The sequence below is a fragment of the Conger conger genome, chromosome 1 (assembly GCF_963514075.1).
Source record: "Conger conger chromosome 1, fConCon1.1, whole genome shotgun sequence".
NCBI classification, from domain to species: domain Eukaryota; kingdom Metazoa; phylum Chordata; class Actinopteri; order Anguilliformes; family Congridae; genus Conger; species Conger conger.
In genome coordinates, this window is record NC_083760.1 from 54,388,257 (window position 1) to 54,410,017 (window position 21,761).

At 40.8% G+C, this 21,761-nt stretch overlaps 1 protein-coding gene across 4 annotated transcripts; it reads right to left on the reverse strand.

Annotated features, from left to right (window-relative positions):
* Positions 1 to 1,448: 1,448 nt before the first annotated feature.
* On the reverse strand, positions 1,449 to 16,594 carry ino80c (INO80 complex subunit C). 4 transcript variants are annotated; one of them, XM_061259537.1, is made up of 5 exons: positions 16,176 to 16,594; positions 6,216 to 6,329; positions 3,745 to 3,856; positions 2,845 to 2,912; positions 1,449 to 2,299 (listed from the first exon to the last, which is right to left on the reverse strand). In XM_061259537.1, exons 1-5 carry the CDS (start codon positions 16,413 to 16,415, stop codon positions 2,168 to 2,170), a joined length of 666 nt encoding a protein of 221 aa, XP_061115521.1. In that variant the 5' UTR covers positions 16,416 to 16,594; the 3' UTR covers positions 1,449 to 2,167. The 4 variants fall into 4 exon arrangements, with proteins under 4 accessions (XP_061115521.1, XP_061115513.1, XP_061115505.1 ...); XM_061259529.1 differs by lacking the exons at positions 1,449 to 2,299; positions 2,845 to 2,912; positions 3,745 to 3,856; positions 6,216 to 6,329 and adding exons at positions 9,741 to 10,886; positions 12,210 to 12,258; positions 13,680 to 13,773 and having other exon boundaries at positions 16,176 to 16,310; XM_061259521.1 differs by lacking the exons at positions 1,449 to 2,299; positions 2,845 to 2,912; positions 3,745 to 3,856; positions 6,216 to 6,329 and adding exons at positions 9,741 to 10,886; positions 12,210 to 12,258 and having other exon boundaries at positions 16,176 to 16,317.
* Between the last annotated feature and the right edge of the window lie 5,167 nt (positions 16,595 to 21,761).

A 21,761-nucleotide genomic window follows, 5' to 3' on the forward strand; every position in this document is an offset into this window, starting at 1 on the left:
CTGGCCCCGGCCATTCCACAGTGACAGTGGATGACATAACCAGAGCCAAGGGACAAAGCTGTGAGTGGTGGAATGTCACAGACAACAGGGATCAAAACGCAGAAGTAGATCAGGGCAAAGGACACATGGGAATATCAGCCCATCCTGTCGGACACAGGTAGACGCTGCCTTGGCACCAGTCACAAATTAGACTGAATTCATCCACATGAGATTTGGACAATACAGGACATAATACAAAAAGGAAAATCAGCATGTGTAGGAGCAGTCAGCTCTGCAATTGCCTGAACACTTCAAATTAAAAGACGAATGAGACCTCAGTACATCTAGGCCAGCGTGAGGGCTTTTAATTGGTGCCAATCAATTCAATCATAGGAGGAGCCGCAGCATGAGAACACACAGGCCAATCAATTCCATGTTTCTTTAATCAGGTCAGAATTAATAAGTACAGGAAGCCTGCCCTTGTAAGCCAAGTAACAGGAGAAACATTTCTAATTGGTCAGAATGTAGGAAGGACAAAACAATTGCCAAGGTTCATGTCAACCTGCAGGTTTATAATGACAATGACTGAATCACATCCACCTTGCTGAAGGGGCCCTTTAATTATTAAAACCGGCGTACAGAACATGCTGAGATTCAATAATTCAGTCCTTCACCTTCTGTTAAATGAACTAAAGGTCATGTTTTCATCTAGCCACTGAGCGATTTGCCCTTAGCTTTGAGTAACAAATGTGAGGGAACAAAAGAAACGGCAAAAAGAAACACGTTTTTGGTTAAAGTGGAATTGTCCCCTGTGAAGAAAATAAGAAATGGGGTGTTTCACATATCCAAAGCACTTCAAAATGCAAAAACAATGTGCTAATGAGATTCGGTGAATTTCCATAATGTTAATGGATGATGCGCCGCTTTATCATAGACAAAATAGTTAACAATGAAAAAATAACAAAGCCTTCAGTTTCCATGGCAGTGATGCCGGTTCAAAGTCCAAGAGTTACATTGTTGAATGCATTAGCGGAAAGAGTGGGATTAAGTGTCTTTCGCTCTTGAAGGGTCTGCTGGGCTGCTTGGCGGGGGCAGCACATGACCTCCATGGCCCAGCCGGCTGCGGCAGAGATAGAAGCGGCGGACCGATTCCCCGATGGAAACCCACTCCACTCCTCCAGAAGCACATCCTCTTCCCTTCACACAAGCAGAAGGCTCTTAATCGAGGGTATGGGTCGTCTAGGCCCGAGTGCCAATTACGTCTGCCGACTCCACTCCCGGCTACTCACCAGCGCCCGTCTTTGAGCATCTTCAACGAAGCCGGATAGCTGCATTCTCCAGGGACTGGTTCCTTAAAGCAAGGCGAGGGAACACTGTCCGCACTCCCGTACCCGCTGTGTGGAAACCGAACGGCATGTGCCACTTGATGCACAGTTTCAGACAAACAAAAACAATGAAGGGCGATGGAGGACTGATACTTCATTTAATGAGCAGAAAAGAACAGGCGGGATTCAGATTAAGCCAGTTAATAATATATCAGGACAGGATATTTTAGGTTTCTCCTTCCCAGCAAAGATTCAGCCATTGCTCAACACAAATACAATTAAGAATGTCAAAAATTACAAACCAACAGGATGTTTTCAGTAGTTATTATAAAAAAACAGACCAAAATAAATGTTGCAATCCATTATTATTATTAACTGAATATTTCACACCAATGTTTTCCCACAGTCACCCAGCATTGGCAAGTAATGCAGCAGATGGCTCAATCTCTAATCTTAAACAGAAGGAATCCATTCAGACAACTTGGATCCAACTCACAGTCATGTGTTTTCTATGGCCACACAATGTGAAAATAGCAAGCAGCAGAATAAAACTGGTCTGAAAATGAAGTAATTAAACCCAGCTATCATATAGCAGGGGACCATTTCCCCATTTGCTCAGACAATTAGCACAAAACAAACTAGGATCACAAGCACTGAGACAGCTGTGATCTGAATGTATATCTAACCATCTACACATCAAGCAAATCTCATAGCACTGGACAGGACTCTACCCCCGCTCCAAATGTGGTGGCATGTCTGACGCTGTCATTTCTTTGTCCTTTTGGTCTGACTTTGATCTGAGAGCATAGCATTCAGGGTTTGAGGGTCATTGCGGGTTCTTGAACTTTGTGGAGCCATACCGGTCAGGGCACGATGCAGGTGGCCTTGCGCAGGGCCAAGTAACCAGTCACCACATCTGTGGGCAGCAGGCGGATGTAGGAGAACTCCTCGCTCGAGGTGAACCTCAGCTTGGTCTGGGGGTCTGTATAATTGGCCTGGAGACACAAGATAAGCATAGTTAGTGGCTGTACATGCAGCACTCGCCACCGGGGGGCGCAGCTCAGCAAGATTTCACTCCTCAGTTCTAATTTTTGCTGATAATGAAGGGCCCAGTTGTATTTGTAGGCTTGCCCTTTGCTGCAGGCTCCACCATTCAGTTCAGGAGATAGCAGCATGTTGGACTTCTCAGGTATGCTGTATACAGACGGCAGAAATCTGATCGATCAGGGAGCAAGCAGGCCATTGCACAATGAGGAGATTGATACCTTCCTGACTGGGGCCCTTCCTCCCTGTATGACACAGCTAATTTTGGGAATCCTGAGCACAGTCAGCACTGGGCTGTGTAGATTCCCGGCCACGAGCACAAAAGATTGTGCTTTTCTGGGCATGCTTCCCAGAAGGCCCCGAGCATTGACGATTTAAACATGGTTTCCCAGCATGCACGCAGCAGGCAGCTGGATGAAACTGCATTTTTAGGATGTTCTCCCTGCCAATGAGAAGGCCAGAAGAAAGTTGCTGGTCAAAGGGGAAAACCACTCACCGGGAGCCCTGAGATGTCTGAGTACTTTTTAGCTGGCTTGAAGGATGGAGGGGCATCAATGTTGTAATCTGCAAATACAGCACGACAAACACAATAAGTCCCAGGGTGAAATATGTTGTGATGGTTGTTTGTTAAGCCTCACTGCTTCTCCAAGAATCACAGGCATCATCCATGAAAACATTCATTACATTACATTACATTACAGGCATTTAGCAGACAGTCTTATCCAGAGTGACGTACAGCGAAGTGCAGATCAAACACAGGGACAAATGTGATGAGGACCCTAGAGGACAGTACGGTTCCGGCCTATGCACAGGGTCTACTCAGAGGTACTCAGTCCAGGTCCTGGACAGATCCATGTCCTGCTAATTACAATTGCTCGCTGATTTTAATGTGAAAATGAAAGTCTATGGCTGTGTAGGATCAGGGCTCTGGTGTAAAATAAATAAACCAGTCTGTCCCTGCAATAAAACAATCAGCTTGTGACAGAGGAAAAAACAGAACTTCATATCCTCAAATTTATTCAACGGCATGCCCAATGCTGAACTTCTGTATACACATGCTTATTTCAGGTATTATAATTTTAAGGCATTGGAGAGTAGCTCTCTCTTCTGTGAAGTATACTGGATTTGACTGTTTGCATATTAGCCCTGAAACCTGCTGTTGCACTTCAATCTTCTGAATATGCTGTAATTCACCCCCTGGATGAGACCAAAAGGATGTATAGTGAAATAACAACAGAAACTGTGCTTCTGAAGGTTTGCCAGAGGATGAACCCCGGCAGCTAAAAGGCTTTGGAAGGTCATGAAATTAAAGGGTGGAGCCGGGTATGGAAGAGGGTGCCTGGGCTGACCTAGCACGCACACCCCACAGCCTCCATAAGCATCACGGTGGACGTACAGTTAGGGTCGCTGAGCTGCCAGGGCAGAGCCCGCTCGGCAGCCAGGATCTGCTTCAGGTTCTTCCAGGTCCGGTTCTTCTTCCCTGCTGCTGCCCCACCAATCCCAGAATGCTGTGGGAGAGGAAGGGGAGAGGGTTAAGAGGAGGAGGGGAGCTTCCGAGTTTGCGCGGCAAACTCTAAAAGCACCACAGATAAACTGCCATCAGTGCATCATTACGGGCACAGAAGGGAGGGGAGTTTGTGAACGTAGAGCTACCCCTGTTCGGAGCCAATATCGGAGACTAGGGCATACTTCACTTGTAACTGTCACTACCACCTGACTTGTCCCGATGTGACGAGAGGACCGTTAATGGCGTAACCTGCAGTACCTGACCAGATGGTGCTTAAACGGAGGGAGCTCGGGAGGACCAGCTGTAAATCGGACAGATTTTGAGGGAATACGGAGACGGCCAGAACAGCAGAACATAACACTGAGTGTCTGTCGTTTTGTTTAACGGCCGCACAGTGCCCCTCCCAACACCTTGTGACAGCGATCCATTCTACTGTGATCACTGGCAGTAGGGTAGGACAGACTGTGCCTTGCATTACAATACTTCTCACAATGAGTATTCCACCAGCTCTTTCACCTGAAAATGGGGTAATTTGGCACAAAAAAAACCCTTTTTTACAGTTGGTTTTCTAGCTCAAGCTCCTTGGGGAAGCTCCAACAGTTATCTCTCTAAGATAGAGGCGAGGCAATAAAACTCAAGTCGTGCTGTATCTCTTCCGACTGTCAGGCCATTGCTGCATTGCCATCAAACCCCTTCCCTGTAATGGCTCCCATGTGGCAATAATATTCATGCTGTGCCTGTGACCTAGACTTGGCATGTGACAGGACACCCCTGAACCATGCACCAGTTAGCAAAGAAACTGGGGGTTTCAAGCAGAAAACAGACTCCTTAACCTGAAACATTTTAGCAGCTTTCCACCTGTGACTGATTAAAAGGAATTCCCATAAATAATGCAACTGTGCTGAACCCAGTATTTGGTTACCTTACTACAGGGACAGTACTGATCCAAGGCGGAGCATCCAGACCAGGGCTTCCATTACCAGGATGAAATGTTGACAGGGCCCTTAAGTCTTAATGTCACTAACTGATCAGGGCAGTGTTGAAGGAGCACTCAGATGGTAATTTATGCCGGAACAGGGTATAGCGTCAGGCGAGCCTCGCGTCGCCTTATATCTTTCTCTAAAATGGAGTACACACGCCTTCTCGTTTCTCATTTCTCCTGAGTCATTGGGGTTTCAAAAGAATGCCACAAGATCATGTTCTTGCTACACTCATCGCTGAAAGACCAAGAGTCCCAAATTAATGAACACGCTTGCGTAGGATACTACTACCATTACAAGGCACACCAGACCTGATAGCTTACCTTTTTTCTTTCTTTTTTTTATTCCCGCAACCACTCCCCCTAATACAAAATAATACAAAATACAAACATATATAAATTTGTAATTTTGAGAGAGAGAGAGAGAGAGAGAGAGAGAGAGAGAGAGAGAGAGAGTGGAGGAAGAAAACAAGCCTTTGAGGGGAGGGAGTTGCTAAAAATAACAATAAATGAAAAAAAAGAATCATAATAAAAAGAATAATAAAGTGTGGAAAGAGTGACTTGTGTATACATATGAACACACAGACCAACGGGCAGATAGACAGGAAGGTGAACTGACAAACAGACAGGTGGACAAGTGGGTGGTTGTTGATTGGAGCCTTGAATGGATAGTATGGAAAAAGGGAGAGAAGAGGAAAAAAAAAATAATAATAAAAGTAACAATGGGGAAAAATGAAATAAAATAAAAAGAACATGATGAATATGAATAACACATTCTTAAATACAAAAGAAAAAATATATATATATTTTTTTGTATATATACAAAAAAACAAAACAAATAAAAAAGCAAAACAAAAAAAGGAACAGTAAAAGGAAAATATGCATGATTATGTATGGGTTGGATTGGGATATGGCATTGCATGGGTAGTGTTTCTGGAGTATGTGATTATATGTCGGTTAGGGTGGGGTTGGGGGAGTAGTCCACAGGCAAATTGAATGATTTTATGAAAGGACCCCAAATGTTTGCCACGTGTGAGCTTTGGTGCTGGTATGAAATTAGTTCCATGGATATGTCTTCTTTGAATAGATTAAACCATTGTGTTATGTTTATTTTGTCTTGTTTTCCAGTTTAAGAGGATGGTTTTCTTGCCGATAGCTAGGACAATGAGTATAGGTTTGGTATTTTGATTTGGTGGGTTGATTGTTGAGAGGTCTCCTAGTAGACCGAGGGATGGGCAGAGTGGAATGCTACAGCTCATAATGATAGCTTCCCTTAAATGCCACCGGTGACCAAGAATAAAATCGAAGCGAAAGGGTAAAAATCATCTCCAGGTGAGCATCCTGGTCAGGCAGTGTTGTTAAACTCCAGTGCAGCTCTTACCACAAAGTTGGGGTCCTTAAAGGGCAGGGGTTTGGCTGTGGGCTCCACAGCTGCAGGACCAGTGTCTGAAGAGCTGGCCATCCTCATTTCAGCGACCGAATCCGCTGCTGCCATCTATAATGAAGACACACAGAACGGAGAGCAAGGTTAAGGTGCCATTCAACAGGGCCCTGTATCATGAAGCAATGAGTCATCTGGATAACTGGACTCAATAAAAGTTGCTCCGGGTTTTACTATTATCATTTATTTTACTCAAGTCCATGTTCCATTTGGAAGGGTTCTGGGTTTTACTCAGTGCAGTTGCATTACACGATTCTCAAACCTGATTTGGCAACAATTCGAGATCGGGCAGTGTCTGCAAGTACCGGGTATAGTCCATGGTAGTTGCGCTGTATAGACACAGCTGTTGTATTTGTGGGAGTGAAAGAGTGAAGTCTCTCACATGCAATCCCAATTAGTTTTTGGCCAATAAAAAAAATGCGAGAGGAAGCAAGAGGGGGAGGAGAGGACATGGGGAAAGTAAACACAAGATCCAACATATGTGATGGCTGAGCAGAATGGACTGCTAAAATCAAGGAGCAACTCCTGGATTTGTGACTCAAGAGTGTTTGTAACTGCAAACTAACCGCTCGTAAGTTTTTTTTTTATGTGCAAATCGCAGCAGAAACTACAATTGTTCCAAGCTGTATGCATTCAGTGCTTGCTTTGGTTTCAAAGGCTGTCTGAAACAGCCTACCTACTGTGTCCTCAAAAAATGTATTGTCTACGAAACATACTGCCTCCCATAAAACAAACCGCTTTCCGTAACAGCAAGTTGAGTATAGTGGATGAGAAAGTAAAGTACAGTAGGCAAAAATTATCTCTAAATGGAGTGTACTTAAATCCATAGACAATATACATGTACATATTTCCAGGGTTTTGCTGAATCTATTTGCAAGCACCTTTCAGGCAGTAAACCCTACTTTTTGGATTTCTAACAGAGGGAGAGGTGGAGCCATCTTCAGGTCCACAGTCTCACGCGAGGAAGGATTTGTATTCTGCTGTATTGTTCGGAAATACTATGTAGGATATTTAGGACAGTCAGCAGTATGTTTAGTAGACAGGACTTACTGTATTTTGAGGAAGCAGTAGGGGGCCACAGCCATGCTCAACAATCGAGGAATTACACTCAGTGAGCACTTTATTAGGTATTTATTAGACTTATTTTTTAGACTTCCACTGCTGTAGCCTATCCACTTAAGAGTTATGATACATTGTGTGTTCAGAGATTCTCTTCTGCATACCACTGTTGTAATATGTGGTTATTTGCATTACTGTCACCTTCCTGTGAGCTTTGACCAGTCTGGCCATTCTCCTCTGACCTCTCTCATTAAGAACGCATTTCTGTCAGGAGAACTGCCGCTCACTGGATTTTGTTTGTTTTTTTGCACAATTTTTTGGAAACTCTAGAGACTAGTGTGCATGAATATCCCAGGAGATCAGCAGTTTCTGAGACACATAAACCACCCTGTCTGCCACCAACAATCATTCCATGGTCAAAGTCAGTTCGATCACATTTTTTTCCCCATTCTGATGGTTGAACTGAAGCTCCTGACCCATATCTACATGATTGTAGTAATAAGTAGGTGTAATAAAGTAAAGATGTTCCTAATAAAGTGCTCAATGAGTGTATATCATCTGTGGATTTTAAGTACACTACATTTAGAGATCTATTATACTTAATTTAGTAGGAAAATAAGCCATTTTGGAAAAAGACATTCTAGCGAGTGCAGGTTAATCACAAAAAAACTTGTTCTTCCAAGAGAACTTTGTCCACTAATTTCTCCAAAGACAACCATCGTTATGGGTGTGAGTCAGAATAAAAGACAGAATAAAATGCAAATGTCAGTTCATAAATATGTGCTGCTCAATCGCTTACAATTGGAAACATCCTGTAATGAGTCCCCAGTTTTATCCACATACACACTCTACTGTGCAAAAGTTTTAGGCAGGTGTGAAAAAATGAACTGAGAATGCTTTCAAAAATAGAAATATTTCTTTATTTTTTAATATTAATAGTTAATAGTTTAGTTTTATTATTTCAATTTTTGAAAGCATTCTTACTTTACAGCATTTTTTCCACACCTGCCTAAATCATTTATTTTTATTTACTTTTTTTTATTTTTATCAGGGGTGACTTTTTCAGGAAGCATCTCACATTGCCTCTTAAGTTTGGCAGTTTACTACCGTGATAGGTATATTTATATTTCAAAAAAGCAGTGGTAATGCAAAGGTAATGAACATGGTGGTGATGATTGTTATCGTGCTGAAATAAATCTGTTAATTATGGAACAAGTATATCTCCCAGCCCTACCAGGAACACAATTTTGAAAATAGTGACATTTTTTTTTTTTTTTTTTTTTCTACAGAGATTTAATCTTTGGATAATGAAGCAGACCTACTTTCAACTCAACTACTGTTGCCTGCATACTTTATATCACACCTTTTCTAAAACATCACACATACATCATACTAATAATACCATAACTGTTGCAACTATTGCAAGTTAATGCAATTGCGCTGTAAAATATACATTATTCAGGGAAGCAACTCAGATCCTAAAGCATTGTGTGCAGGTGCTCTCAAATGGTGGATGCAGCCGAAGCACTGGTTGTGTGCAAATTGTGTAGCCAGTGTCAGGAGCAACCTATCGGTAGACACATATGCTCGTCTGTCTGAAGTACTGAGAACGGGCCCATATTTGTGTGGAAGAATTGAAATAAGCAGCAACATATTTTTGCATGAGTAAATGAGGAAGCAGAGAACAGCTTATACAACTTACCACATATAACTATGGTGTAAGCACTCCAAGAGCTCTCCCAAGTTCAAGCACATCTGAGCAACCAGGCCCTTTGAGATTATTGAGAGCAACAGCGCACTCTTCCTTCTTAAGGATGTCCAAAACAGTAGATTTTTGTAAGATTAGGGTTTGGCCTATGTCATTGATTTTTCTTTGATTATTTCTCAGGCTAATGACGGTTTCCTTCATTTTCATTGCCTCAACTCTGGTTGATTACCGCTCTTCATGTTGATGAATGCCCATCCTGCACTCCGAAGGCAAGCAAAAGCATAGATACTGTAAGCTTTCCTAAGCATGCACTCAGGAAGCAATTGTACACACCTGACTAATCATAGGTGGGGGGCATGTATAAAAACTGCTGTAATTTCTATTTAGTGAAACCAAAAATGTATAAAATGGCTTTTAATAAAAGCTGAGAATCTGCACTTTAACCACATGTGAATCATTTGAATACAAATCCTAAATTATGGAGTACAGAGCCAAATGTAGCAAAATGCTGATACAAAATGGCATTTTGTGATACCCAAGCACCAGTTTAATGCTCTTTTGACACTGAAACCATACACAAGGATGAAAGATTTGCCAGTTGAACTCATCGCAGAGTAACAAATTAAACATATAGACAAGTGCATTTTACTTCATCCTTCATTAGAATCTGGGTAAGAAAGAATCAAGAAGAAAAACAGTTCAAGAGCAAAAAGAACAAAACATTTATTAAAACAAATTAAGTATCTTTTACAATTGGTTTTCAGATGAATTTGAGATAAATATTATGCATAGTCATGCTCCTCTAGATGTTCAAAAGTGACATCAGACACAGACACCTGGGCGCACAGACCGTCCCTCAAGAGGTCCCCTCTCCTTTCGTCTGGTCCGAGGGGATCAGGTGGGGGCAGGGGACCCATAACTTCATTCCTAAGGTTGGGGTCAGGCTCCACCACGTCGCCGTTCATTAGGCAGACATTGTGGATGAAGGCACAGGCGGAGATGACACTGGGGGCAAAGTCTGGGTTTACCTCTATGGCCTTGAAGAGGGTGGACCTCCACCTCGTTTTCATTATCCCAAAGCTTTTCTGGGTGACTGAGAGCATCCGGGACAGGTGCAGATTGAACCTCTCCTGGGCTCTCTCCTGCAGGGGCAACTTGTAGGGCGTGATGAGGCAGATTGGCTCCTCCAGGCATGGGTACCCGTCATCGCCCACTATGAGGAAACCTGGGGGTGGGTATCCTGTCCCTGCGTACAGCGGGCTGCTCTTCAGCACGCGGCTGTCATGTACAGACCCGGGGTACCCCACAAAAATGTCAAGGAATTTTCCTGTGGCGTCACAGATGGCCTGAAGTCGGATGGAGAAGGACAGTCTGTCGTTGATGTAGTCTACATGGCAGCGGTTGCCAGACGGCTTGACGTGCATGTGGCAACAGCCAATGGCACCCACCGCCTTACTGAAGGCTGCGTTCCGGGTGAGTTTCCCAAAACTTTGCCCAATTCTTTCCATCTCTTCCGGTTTGGGCAGGGAGATGGCCTTGCCCAGGTTGTCCATCAGCTGCTTGGCGATGTTGTGTACGACCCTGTGCGTGGTGCTTGCCGGCACGTCGAAAGCTCGCGCCACCAACCTGAAAGAGAGGCCGTGTGCCAGCCAGTACACAAAGATGAGGATTTCCAGTTGAACAGCCCATCCGTGGTCCTTCTCTCTGTGAATCAGCTGGATCAAAGCGTTCATGGATTGTCTTGTCAAAAGGTAGTCCTCCTTTAAGTCTTTCTCCTCATCAAAGTACACCTGAAGAACGGGTACGCTGCGATTGAGCCGGGTGTATACGAACAGACGACATGCCTAAAGGGAGAACATTCTCAATTATTAAATGTGTACCACCTTGCTTTAATTAAACACAATGAACATTTTTAAAGCCCCCTATAATCTACTACCCACAACTGTAGCAACACTTTGTGCATCTACAGGGTTTAGTGGGATTAAAGGCAGCAACTCTGGAAACAGTCACTAATAAAACCCCCTCTCAAATTTTCAAAAAGGTTTACTCATGGAAGGAAGGAAAAACAATCCAAACGTTAAAGGAGTAACATGGTGCTTGATTACACTTTCTAGGTTTTTATATGCAATTTGCACACAAGGGCATTGAAGAAACACAATTAGTTAAATATGTATTATATATAAACAAAGTATAAAATATGTCCATTCTTTAGTTTTGGAGAAGTAAGCATTTTAAATGCATCATCTTATTTTCAACTGGTTGAGGTTAACCACTCTCCTTATCCCTCCCATATAACTATATAACCCATAGTTTGCACTGCTGGCCTCCAGGCAAAACAATGCAAATATTTGACTAACGTTAGGTTCACTTAAATTAGGGTGCCTTTTAAGAACTAGCAGATTAGGCTATTTCTGGTTCTATTAATTTAGTGCCAGCTAGCTAGTTTTCTTTCATAAGGTGACCTTATTGATTATGTTAGCTAGCTAGTTCGTTTTCATAAGGACGTTATAGTTGTGCTATTATCTTAACTTGGCGAACTAGAAAAAATATCATTGGATAAGTCAGTGTCCTTAACTTAGCTATCGATAGTTGATATACTAAGTGAGCTAGCTTGTGGAAAATCAGTCTCCCAAGATGAGTGCGTACCATGAGCGAGATATCTATGGTAACAAACAACAATGTGTGGAAAGTGGGAGCATTTCTCATTACCACTGCCCAGACAGTTGGGGTGAACTTTTAATAATAATAATAATAATAATAATAATAATAATAATAATAATAATAATATGCACATTTGTTTTGTTGTTGCCTAAAGACAACTGGAAAATGTCAAATTCAACCACCATGTTACTCCTTGAAAAATGCTGTTTTATGTAGAAAAAGTACATTCTTTCACGAGGGCACAAATATTTTCAATATTATTTTGTACTAGTTTGTACTAGTAGCAAAATATCTACTCAATGTTCAATGTAAAAATGACCACAAAACATGCCATGAAAAGAATTCATCAAAACATATTGCCTTCTTTATAATGTGAAGCATTTGATTAATCAACAGGAGTAACTTTGTTCTTTTTTTGGACTTTTAAAATAAAAGTGGATCACAACGTTTTATACAGAATTACACATTTAATAAATGACCACATAAATTTGTAATTTTATAAATACCTCTCGTTGTGTCCGATACTGCAATAGCATGTAGTCTTCTTGTCGACAACTGTGGAGGGTGTTTGCCACAGAAATTACATTCGAGAGAAAACTACTACTGCAGCTCCTTGCTCCCCCATAACCTTTGGAACTATTCCACTCATGAATGACAGCTTGGGCTGATGTTGCTGAATGTTTTCCCAGAATTTTAACTTTTCATTCCATCCTATACCCTCAGTCCTTTCCAAGAAATCATGGCAAGCCAGGGGGGTACTCTGCATCCCTTAAAAAGCCACTGATGTTCTATACCAGTGGTTCTCATGTTCTGCGGCCCCCTTATGTATGCTGGTTTTTGTTCCAACCACAATTGCAATCTCAGAATTCTAACAACTTGGTAATTTTTTTTTTTATTACTCTTCAAGTGAGGAATTGTTTACTCTCTTAAGCCACATAATGTTAGAAGTAGCTAAGCCATGAAGAATAAAAGTCCATAGTGCTATACTGCAAACAGTTACAACAGAGATTTAGTTTTAATTGATCCTCCTCAAATTAAAGGCAGAGGTAAATCAGTTGGCCCGCAAATAGGTGAAAGTGTGGACACATGGCCACTAAAACCAATCTTCTGGAACAAATTAAGAATTTAAAAACAAAGCAAATGATAACCAGCCAGACCTGCACTGTGTTAATACACTTGAGAAAAACAATTATGAAAAAACTACTGTTTTCATGTAATGGTTTGCAATATAGCATATGGTCATGGGACTTTTATTCTTCATGGCATGCATTGCTATTTCAGACATAATATATTTTAAGAGGGTAAACAATCCCTCAAATTGAAAAGCACCCAATTAAGAATTAAGATAATAATAATAATCAGAGCTTGTTAGAATTCTAGGATTGCAATTAAACAGCATACACAGGGGCCCCCAGGACCAAACTTACTTCAGAACCACAGTTATATACGGTAGACCTAGATCAGTTGCTAAATCCTGGTCCCAAAGAGCGTCCAGCCTTCAAGAATTCACGTTGAAAAGACAATTCATAATGAAGCAAGTTATGCAAACAGGTTCCCTCAGGGACAGGATTCAGAGACCACTACCAGACTAGTGTCCAGCTGGTGAGAAACACACATTCTTCATTCTTAATCAGGTAACAATTTCCTTGGTGACTAAATTCTCTGCCATGTTGGAGTACAAGCGGCCATAGCAACTGTTGGAACCGTATATTGGAATCAAGCTATGCCTGGACTAGATGGCTTCAATTCAAAATGAACAGCAAACATTGGAGGACGAAGCCAAGGAAATAGCCTAGATATATTAAGAAGATGCAAATTGTCAACGCAATTCCAAAGAACGAGTTGACATTGAACGATGCATATTGGGCTTAATCTGCACTCATTAAACATAGCGGAAGGTAGAGAAATGGCTAGGCAGATAGCCAATGGTAAACTGCAATATGACACAAGCTATTCCTAGAGCACTTTCCAATTACTTATTTTTCGCTTCCCATTTCCTTGTCCTTTGCCTGACCCGGGAAACCTCACTTCCTTTTCTTGCCTTTTTCTTGCCTCTCCTGATGGGTGAAGCTAGGAGCAAGAAAAGGAAATGAAGAGTAAGCAGTTGGAAAGTGCCCCTAGTGTCAGGAATTGCACGATTACATCTAGCACTTAAGTTTTACACTCCTCAACATTTTTTAAATGTATAATTTAAGAAACAAATACTTTGGGCTCTTAGTAGGCCTACCACACTGACAGTCAAGGAATTGCCTCCTGCTTAGTCTAATCAACTGTACGTCGCTCTGGATAAGAGCGTCTGCCAAATGCCAATAATGTAATGTAATGTAAAAGTATAACTGAGCTGAGAAGCAAATAAAAGTATTATTGGAAAAGAAAACACACAGCTGTTCTGGGGTGGGCCGTCCCATTATAAATGTCAGTGATTGCATACCATGTCCAGAGCAATTTACACAACCTTAGCTACCATAGAATCCATGGAATTCAGTGTAACTGCCTTGCTGCTCAAGGGAACAATGTCAGCATCCTACCTGGGAATCAAACCTGGAACCAAGCTCAGTTCCCTACCAAGTTGAGAAAATTAGCAATGCACTTGAAATACTGTTTATAGCTAGCTACAATTCAGCACAATGCACAACCAAATTGGTGAATTGTTTCGTGATATTCTTATTTTAAAAGCCAGATCTTATGGTAGTTGGGCAATTCCACAGTAATGTCAACCTGAGCATAAAAAAAGAAACATACTTACTTCCCAATGAAACATCATTCACATTTACCCTAAGGGTGTATATTTTGAAGTAGACTTAATTTGGCCATTAATGAAAAGGCATGTTATGACCATTACAGGATGCATCTTCACAAAAAGTTCAGTCAGCTGCATTTAATGGATATTTGAGAAGAGCTCACCAAACTTGTTTTTCCACTCACATCTGCCGCCAGTGTTTTATTTTATTTTATTCAATTGAGGGGTAAATAAGGCAAATGAATCGAATTTAAGAGCTTTAAGTTTCAACTCAAAGTCATATAAAGTCGAGAGGCTGACTGTAACCAGTAATGTAACTTCCTCAAAAATGTAATGGACATGTTTCTGTAATGGAATAGGATTGTATAAAAAATTCATGCAAAGCTAACTTTCACCATTGTGATCTATAATGGTTTCCTTTTTTCTAATCGTCAGTATCTTTTTGGACGTTATGAATGTGACAGTTAAGGAAGCTTAATAAAATTAGACATTAAGGAAGGTCAGTTTATTGCAAAGGCGCGTCCCATTGTTTGAGTCCTTTTGGCTAAAATACGGCGACTCTTTAGACCATTTCATTTCAACATTTTGATCGAGCTTAATGTTATCTAACCTGCTAAAGTACCTACTGTCAACGCGATGATGCAGCTAGCGTACTGTAATAGTGTACTGCAATAATGAAGGCAACATTTAGACTGAAATAAAACGTTTTTCTTTAGGCCATTGCTATTCCGGAAACTGTGCGAAGTTTCCCTTTAACACTTAAGTCAAAGACAACAAATCAAATGAAAATATAACATCCAACACCGTCACCGAATATCGTCATTCGCCATGATAGTTTCTTTCATGAGAGTAACTTTTTATTTTTATTTTTAACTTTTTTTCTTGGGAAGTTCCATTTAGTCTCCGGTTTGCTCTTGCCATCACTCTTATACAAGTCAATATTGATCTCACCTGTCCACAATGCCTTTTTCTAGAACTCTGCATGCTCTTTTATGTAGTTAGCAAACTGCAACCTGGCCATCCTATTTTTGCGGCCAACTAGTGGTGCTAGTGCAGTGTCACATCTCTGTAGTCCTGTTTGTGAAGTTGTCTGTGCACCGCAGTCACTGACACATTCATGGCTGCCTCCTGAAGATGGTTTCTAATCTGTCAGACAGGTGTTTTGTTGAGGTCTTTCTTCACTAGTTCCTTTGCAATTACTTCTTAATGTCCCAAACAGTAGATTATGTGACCATTTAGAAATGGTTAAAATCTAGCCCAAGAGGAAATGGCCTAAAAATATATTTATTAATAATACGATAATATGCATTAACATTTATTTTTTATTATAATGTAAGAGGAATCATTTTTCTGAGGGATTTCGTTTGTCATTGTGTCAAAATTTCACAACAATTATCGCTGGACTTGCCCAGTTATTAAAGCAACCAATGTTAATAACGGGAAACATTGGCACAAATTATAGCTAACGTTAAATTATCCAGATAGTTACCTTACAATGACGACACAACCAAATAGCATGCGGAGACGAGGCGCTAGCTACTCATTCGTTTAATTGCAGCTAGCCAACTCGCATCTTGCAAAGGTACAGCTGAACTTTACCGTGGATTTTCCGTTAGCTTCACCTAACACTTAAAAAGAAAAAAGCCCCAACAACATTGTGGACGCAGGAAGCGCCACTGGGTAACAAGCACGATAAACGAACATGAAAAGGTCGAACAAACCAAGTTCGTACCTGTGGTGGCTGTGGTGGGGGCTCAATCATGCTGGCGGAGAAACTTAATCTCTTCTTTTTGCTAGTGTTGCCGCTGACCAAGGCAGGAGAAGAACTGTTGCCCGGGCTTGCGGGTCGTTTCTTTCCTTTGGCCTGAGAAGACTGAGTTGTCGCCAGTATTTTGCTGCTTGGACTTGGTGAAGGGCTTGTCACTGGCTCCGCTAGTACCACTACGCCTGATGTTAGCGATGGTGAAGCCATCTTTATTAATTTGCGTCAATAGCCTGTCGTCATATTAACTCTATTCACTTAGTTTGGTAAAAAATGTACGTTGCTTAACGAAGTTGGATTTTACACCTGCGTTTCTCAGATAGCGACTCATGCAGCACAACATATCAATACTGAAAATCAGAACATCCTCTTCACCCGGAAGTAGTTAACGTCCATCACTTTTATACAGTCTATGTCCATCCAGAAGGTATGTTATTTTACTAGCTGTTCCAGACGTCAAATAGATGTTCTCATGAGCTGCAGCTACCAACTCTCCTAAAATGTTATGTCTAAACACATATTATCGAAACACAAATTATGTTTGTGAATTAGCTTCAACAGATGTCTGTACAGTATTTTAGTTCCATGAATACATGGAAATAGGCCATTGGCGGGGTCTTCCACTCGGCACTTGGCGTTTACCTGACTGACTGACTGCAGTGGCTCTTGTGCTGTAGCTGCACTCTGTTAGGACAAAGCGTAGCCGTAGGTTATGTGTGATTGGTTTGCATTTTTTTATTATAAAACTGTATACACTCAGTGAATACTTTATTAAATTCTAATTTAAAAGTTATTGGTCTTCTGTTGCTGTAGCCTATCCACTTAGAGGTTTGACATGTTGTGTGTTCAGGGATGCTCTTCTGCATACCACTGTTGTAATGCATGGTTATTTGCATTACTGTCACCTTCCTGTCAGTTTCGACCAGTTTGGCCCATCTCCTCTGACCTCTCATTAACAATGCATTTCTGCCTGCAGAACTGCTGCTCATGGGATTTTTTGTTTGTTTGTTTGTTTGTTTGTTTTTCGCACCATTCTCTGCAAATTATAGACTGTTCTGCATGAAAATCCCAGGAGATCAGCAATTTCTGAGATACTCCAACCACCCTGTCTGGCACCAACAATCATTCTACGGTCAAAGTCCCTTAGATCACATTTCTTCTCTATTTGATCTGAATAATAGCTGCACCACTTGACCATGTCTGCATGCTTTTATGCCTTTAGTTGAATTAAATATTTGCATAACAAGCTGGTGTACAGGTCTACCTAATAAAGTGCTCACTGTGTGTATATGGTCAGTTTTATGTGTATGGTTACACTGAATGGCATGTAGTGGTTAGTGGTTTAGTGCTAAAGTTATTAGTCTTGTTTCAAAAACATTATTGTAATTTTGTGATTACTCAAACAAATATTAATGCTTTGTCAAACACATTTTTCTTTTCACCGTCGAGAAACCTTATCCATCATTCACACATATACTGCATGATGCGTGTGAATATGAATATATATATAATATATATATTATATATGTTAATTAGTAAATATATATATACATATTATTGTATACAACAATAAAGTATTGTGTAGGTAAAAATGTATTATTTAGAAGAAAAAAAAAAACTATTCCACCCATCTGTGAACATGCTATCCTGGAAGCAGGCAATTCAAGCAATTCAAGCATGTTGTAGGCCGATTTCACTAATATGAATTACTGCATGGAGATGCTGCCACTTCAAGTGATTTTCCTCATATTGCTTCCAGTGACTGAGTGAAAGGCTTTCACAAAATTTCAGAGACTGCTATTAATCCAAACAGCCTGTGTTTTCTGGCACTATCACTGCATCAGTATTAAAATGACTGACTGCAGTTGCTCTTGTGCTGTAGTTGCTCAGCACTATATCAGAGAGATTCATGCTTCTGAATCTATCAGATCTGACATTACAGCCCTCAAAGCACATATTGAGAAAGTGAGCTGTTTACTTGCAGTTATTTTGTCAAAGGTCCCCTTACTAACATTGCTATATACTCCCCTGGGCTTAGTAGTCTTCATATTTCACGACCACCCCCGCCCTCCCCCCCTGCCAGAAAAAAAAAACCCCACTGTCCTCCCTTTTCCATTTGCTTGAAGCTTGGAGAATGCCATTGTAGCATGTCTGATGCTTTTCCATGAAACCTTTTTACACGCCTGGGACAGCCACTGCAGTACTGTTTATGCCTGAGAAGTAAGCGGGTACAGCTGTTGAGTTGAGTCTCTGTTGCATTCCTTAATTTCTACATTGTTGTCTTTTTATGGGGTCTATTTGGATTGGTTGTTTGGATTTGGATGGGTTGTTTATCCCCTACTGCAGCATCTATTTATATAAAGACAGTAACAAAGCTTGGGGAAAAATATACAAAGCTGAAGAGGCAACTGAGGTATTACTGTACATTAACTGTGAGACAAAGTTATTACCTTTTGCTGCCAAGCATTTTGATGGTGTGTTTGGCCAAAACGTTTCATTTTGGCCTCATCTGGTCATAGCATTCTCCTCGAATCATAATCCCAATGAGGTTTGGCAAACTCCAGATTATTTATTTTGTTAATTGTGCTCTGAAAGGTCTTCATGCCACCCTTCCAGGTGACCCCAATATGCAACCAATCTCTGCAATTCTTAAACTACAATTCTTGGGTTACCTCCCTCACCATCTTCCTTACCGTCCATGGGGATAATATGAACTTCCTAATATGAACGTCCTCTTCCTGGCAAGTTTGCAACCGTTCCATATGTTTTACACCTTCTTATTATTGCTTTTACTGTGCTAAGTGGTATGTTTAATCGTTTATGTATTTAAGAAATATATAAATAAATGTCACCTACTTTTGATCATCAATTACCATCTGTGTCTTCAAAATTGACAGTTATTTGGCTTTTCCAATGCTGATGATAAATGGATTTTGTAAACGATTAACTAAATTCAGTAAAATTGTATTGCCAGTTTCACTTTCTTTGATTTTATTTACAATGATTGTTAGGCGTGCCAATCATTTTGACATGAATGGTCTTCAGATTTCAATTGATTACTTAATAAAGACATTGAAACATGAGAGAGGCTACAGCAGCAGGAGATCTAAAAAAGAAGTCTAATTATATATATATATATATATATACATACATACACGCACAATACTGTGCAAAGGTTTTAGGCAGGTGTGAAAAAATATTGTAAAGTTAGAATGTTTTCAAAAATAGAAATGTTAATAGTTAACAAAATGCAAAGTGAGTGAACAGAAGAAAAATCTAAATCAAATAAATATTCGGTGTGAACACCCTTTGCCTTCAAACCACTCAATTCTTCTAGGTACTCTTGCACAAAGTCAGGAATTTTGTAGGCATATAGTCAGGTGTGTGATTAATCAATTATACCAAACAGGAGCTAATGATCATCAATTTTATATGTAGGTTGAAACAAAATCATTAACTGAAACAGAAACAGCTGTGTAGGAGGGTTAAAACTGGGTGAGGAACGGCCAAACTCTGCTTCCAAGGTGAGGTTGCTGAAGACAGTTTAATATCAGAAGTCATGCACCATGGCAAGACTGAGCACGGCAACAAGACACAAGGTAGATATACTGCATCAGCAAGGTCTCTCCCAGGCAGAAATTTTGTTTTCCAGATGTGTCCAAGCTCTGTTGAAGAAGCACAAAGAAATGGGCAACGTTGAGGACCGTAGACGCAGTGGTCGGCCAAGGAAACTTGATGAAAGACACATCATGCTTACTCCCCTTCACAATCGGAAGATGTCCAGCAGTGCCATCAGCTCAGAATTGGCAGAACCAGTGGGGCCCAGGTACAGCCATCTACTGTGTGGAGAAGTCTGGTTAGAAGTGGTCTTCATTGAAGAATTGCGGCCAAAAATCCATACCTCTGACGTGGAAACAAGGCCAAATATGCGACTCAAATATGCATGAAAACACAGGAACTGGGGTGCAGAAAAATGGCAGCAGGTTCTCTGGACTGATGAGTCAATATTTGAAATATTTGGCTGTAGCAGGCTTGTTCACCGAAGGGCTGGAGAGCAGTACAAGAATGAGTGTCTGCAGGCAACAGTGAAGCATGGTGGAGGTTCCTTGCAAGTTTTTTGCTGCATTTCTGCAAATGGAGTTGTGGATTTGGTCAGAAATAATGGTCTCCTCAATGCTGAGAAGTACAGGCAGATACTTATCCATCAGGCAATACCATCAGGGAGGCATCTGATTGGCCCCAAATTTATTCTGCAGCAGGACAATGACCCCAAACATACAGCCAATGTCATTTCGAACCGTCTTCAGTGTACAGAAGAACAAGGAGTCCTGGAAGTGATGGTATGGCCCCCACAGAGCCCTGATCTCAAAATAATTGAGTCTGTCTGGGATTACATGAAGAGACAGAAGCATATGAGGCAGCCTAAATCCACAGAAGAACTGTGGCTTGTTCTCCAAGATGTTTGGAACAACCGACCTGCTGAGTTCCTTCAAAAACTGTGTGCAAGTATACCTAGAAGAATTGAAGCAGTTTTGAAACATTGATTTGATTTTACTTCTGTTCATTCACTTCTTCTGTTCATGCATTTTGTTAACTGATAAATCTCCAAAGTGTGTGAATATTTCTCTTGGGAAATATACAATACCTCTTTTCACACATATACATCAGATATACTGTATTTTAGTACCCATCAAACCTTGAAAGTAGACATGAGTAATCTCTGCTGTCCTTTGAATTTTATGCACACTCACTGCCTTAGAAATTGTATTTTGTTAATTTAATACAATTTATTTTGTGAATGAGAATGCAGACATCACCTGATAAGATGTTTCTTTCCTTGACATCTTGGAGGAAGTATCTGTTAATTAATAAAAATGTAGCCCACAGGGCATAACGCAGAGTCAAATTATTTTGGCAAATTTATCAAATTTGCCTCTTCAGCGAGCGTAAGGCTCCACAAAGACTATAAATCATCGCAGAAAGCTGATGCTTGATTATTTATATGCTGTCTTTCCGCTGGCTGCTGTAATGCTGTTTATTGATCCAAATCAAGCTTTCAGACTCAAGTGTCTTGTTATAAGAGCCAATGATGACATCTTAGCCAGTGGGAAAATAATGTCACAATCCTATGATTTAATCTTGATGTAATGACTAGAAAAGACACACTCATTTAAACAGATTCATTATACCACATTGTTATTTTTTAAATTTGAATGTAGACAACTTGGGAACCGATTGTACCACAAAAGAAAATGCCAGATCATATTAATTGGTTTGAATTTTATTACTTGGCTACAGGAGTTTAAGTGTTCTCATGCATGAATTTGCTGATTCAGTTGAATTAAGGAATACCCAGGAGGTATAATCGCTTATTAGCCGTCTATTAATTGATGGAAAGAAATAACAGCAAAGCAATAGAAGGATAAAGCACCAGTCTAATGGGGTTTAAACATAAGTAGCGTGACAAAACTGTAGCCTTCATTTTTTTGCACGGATGGTGCAGTGGGTAGCACTGCCGCCTCACAGCAAGGAGGTCCTGGGTTCGAATCCCGGGCA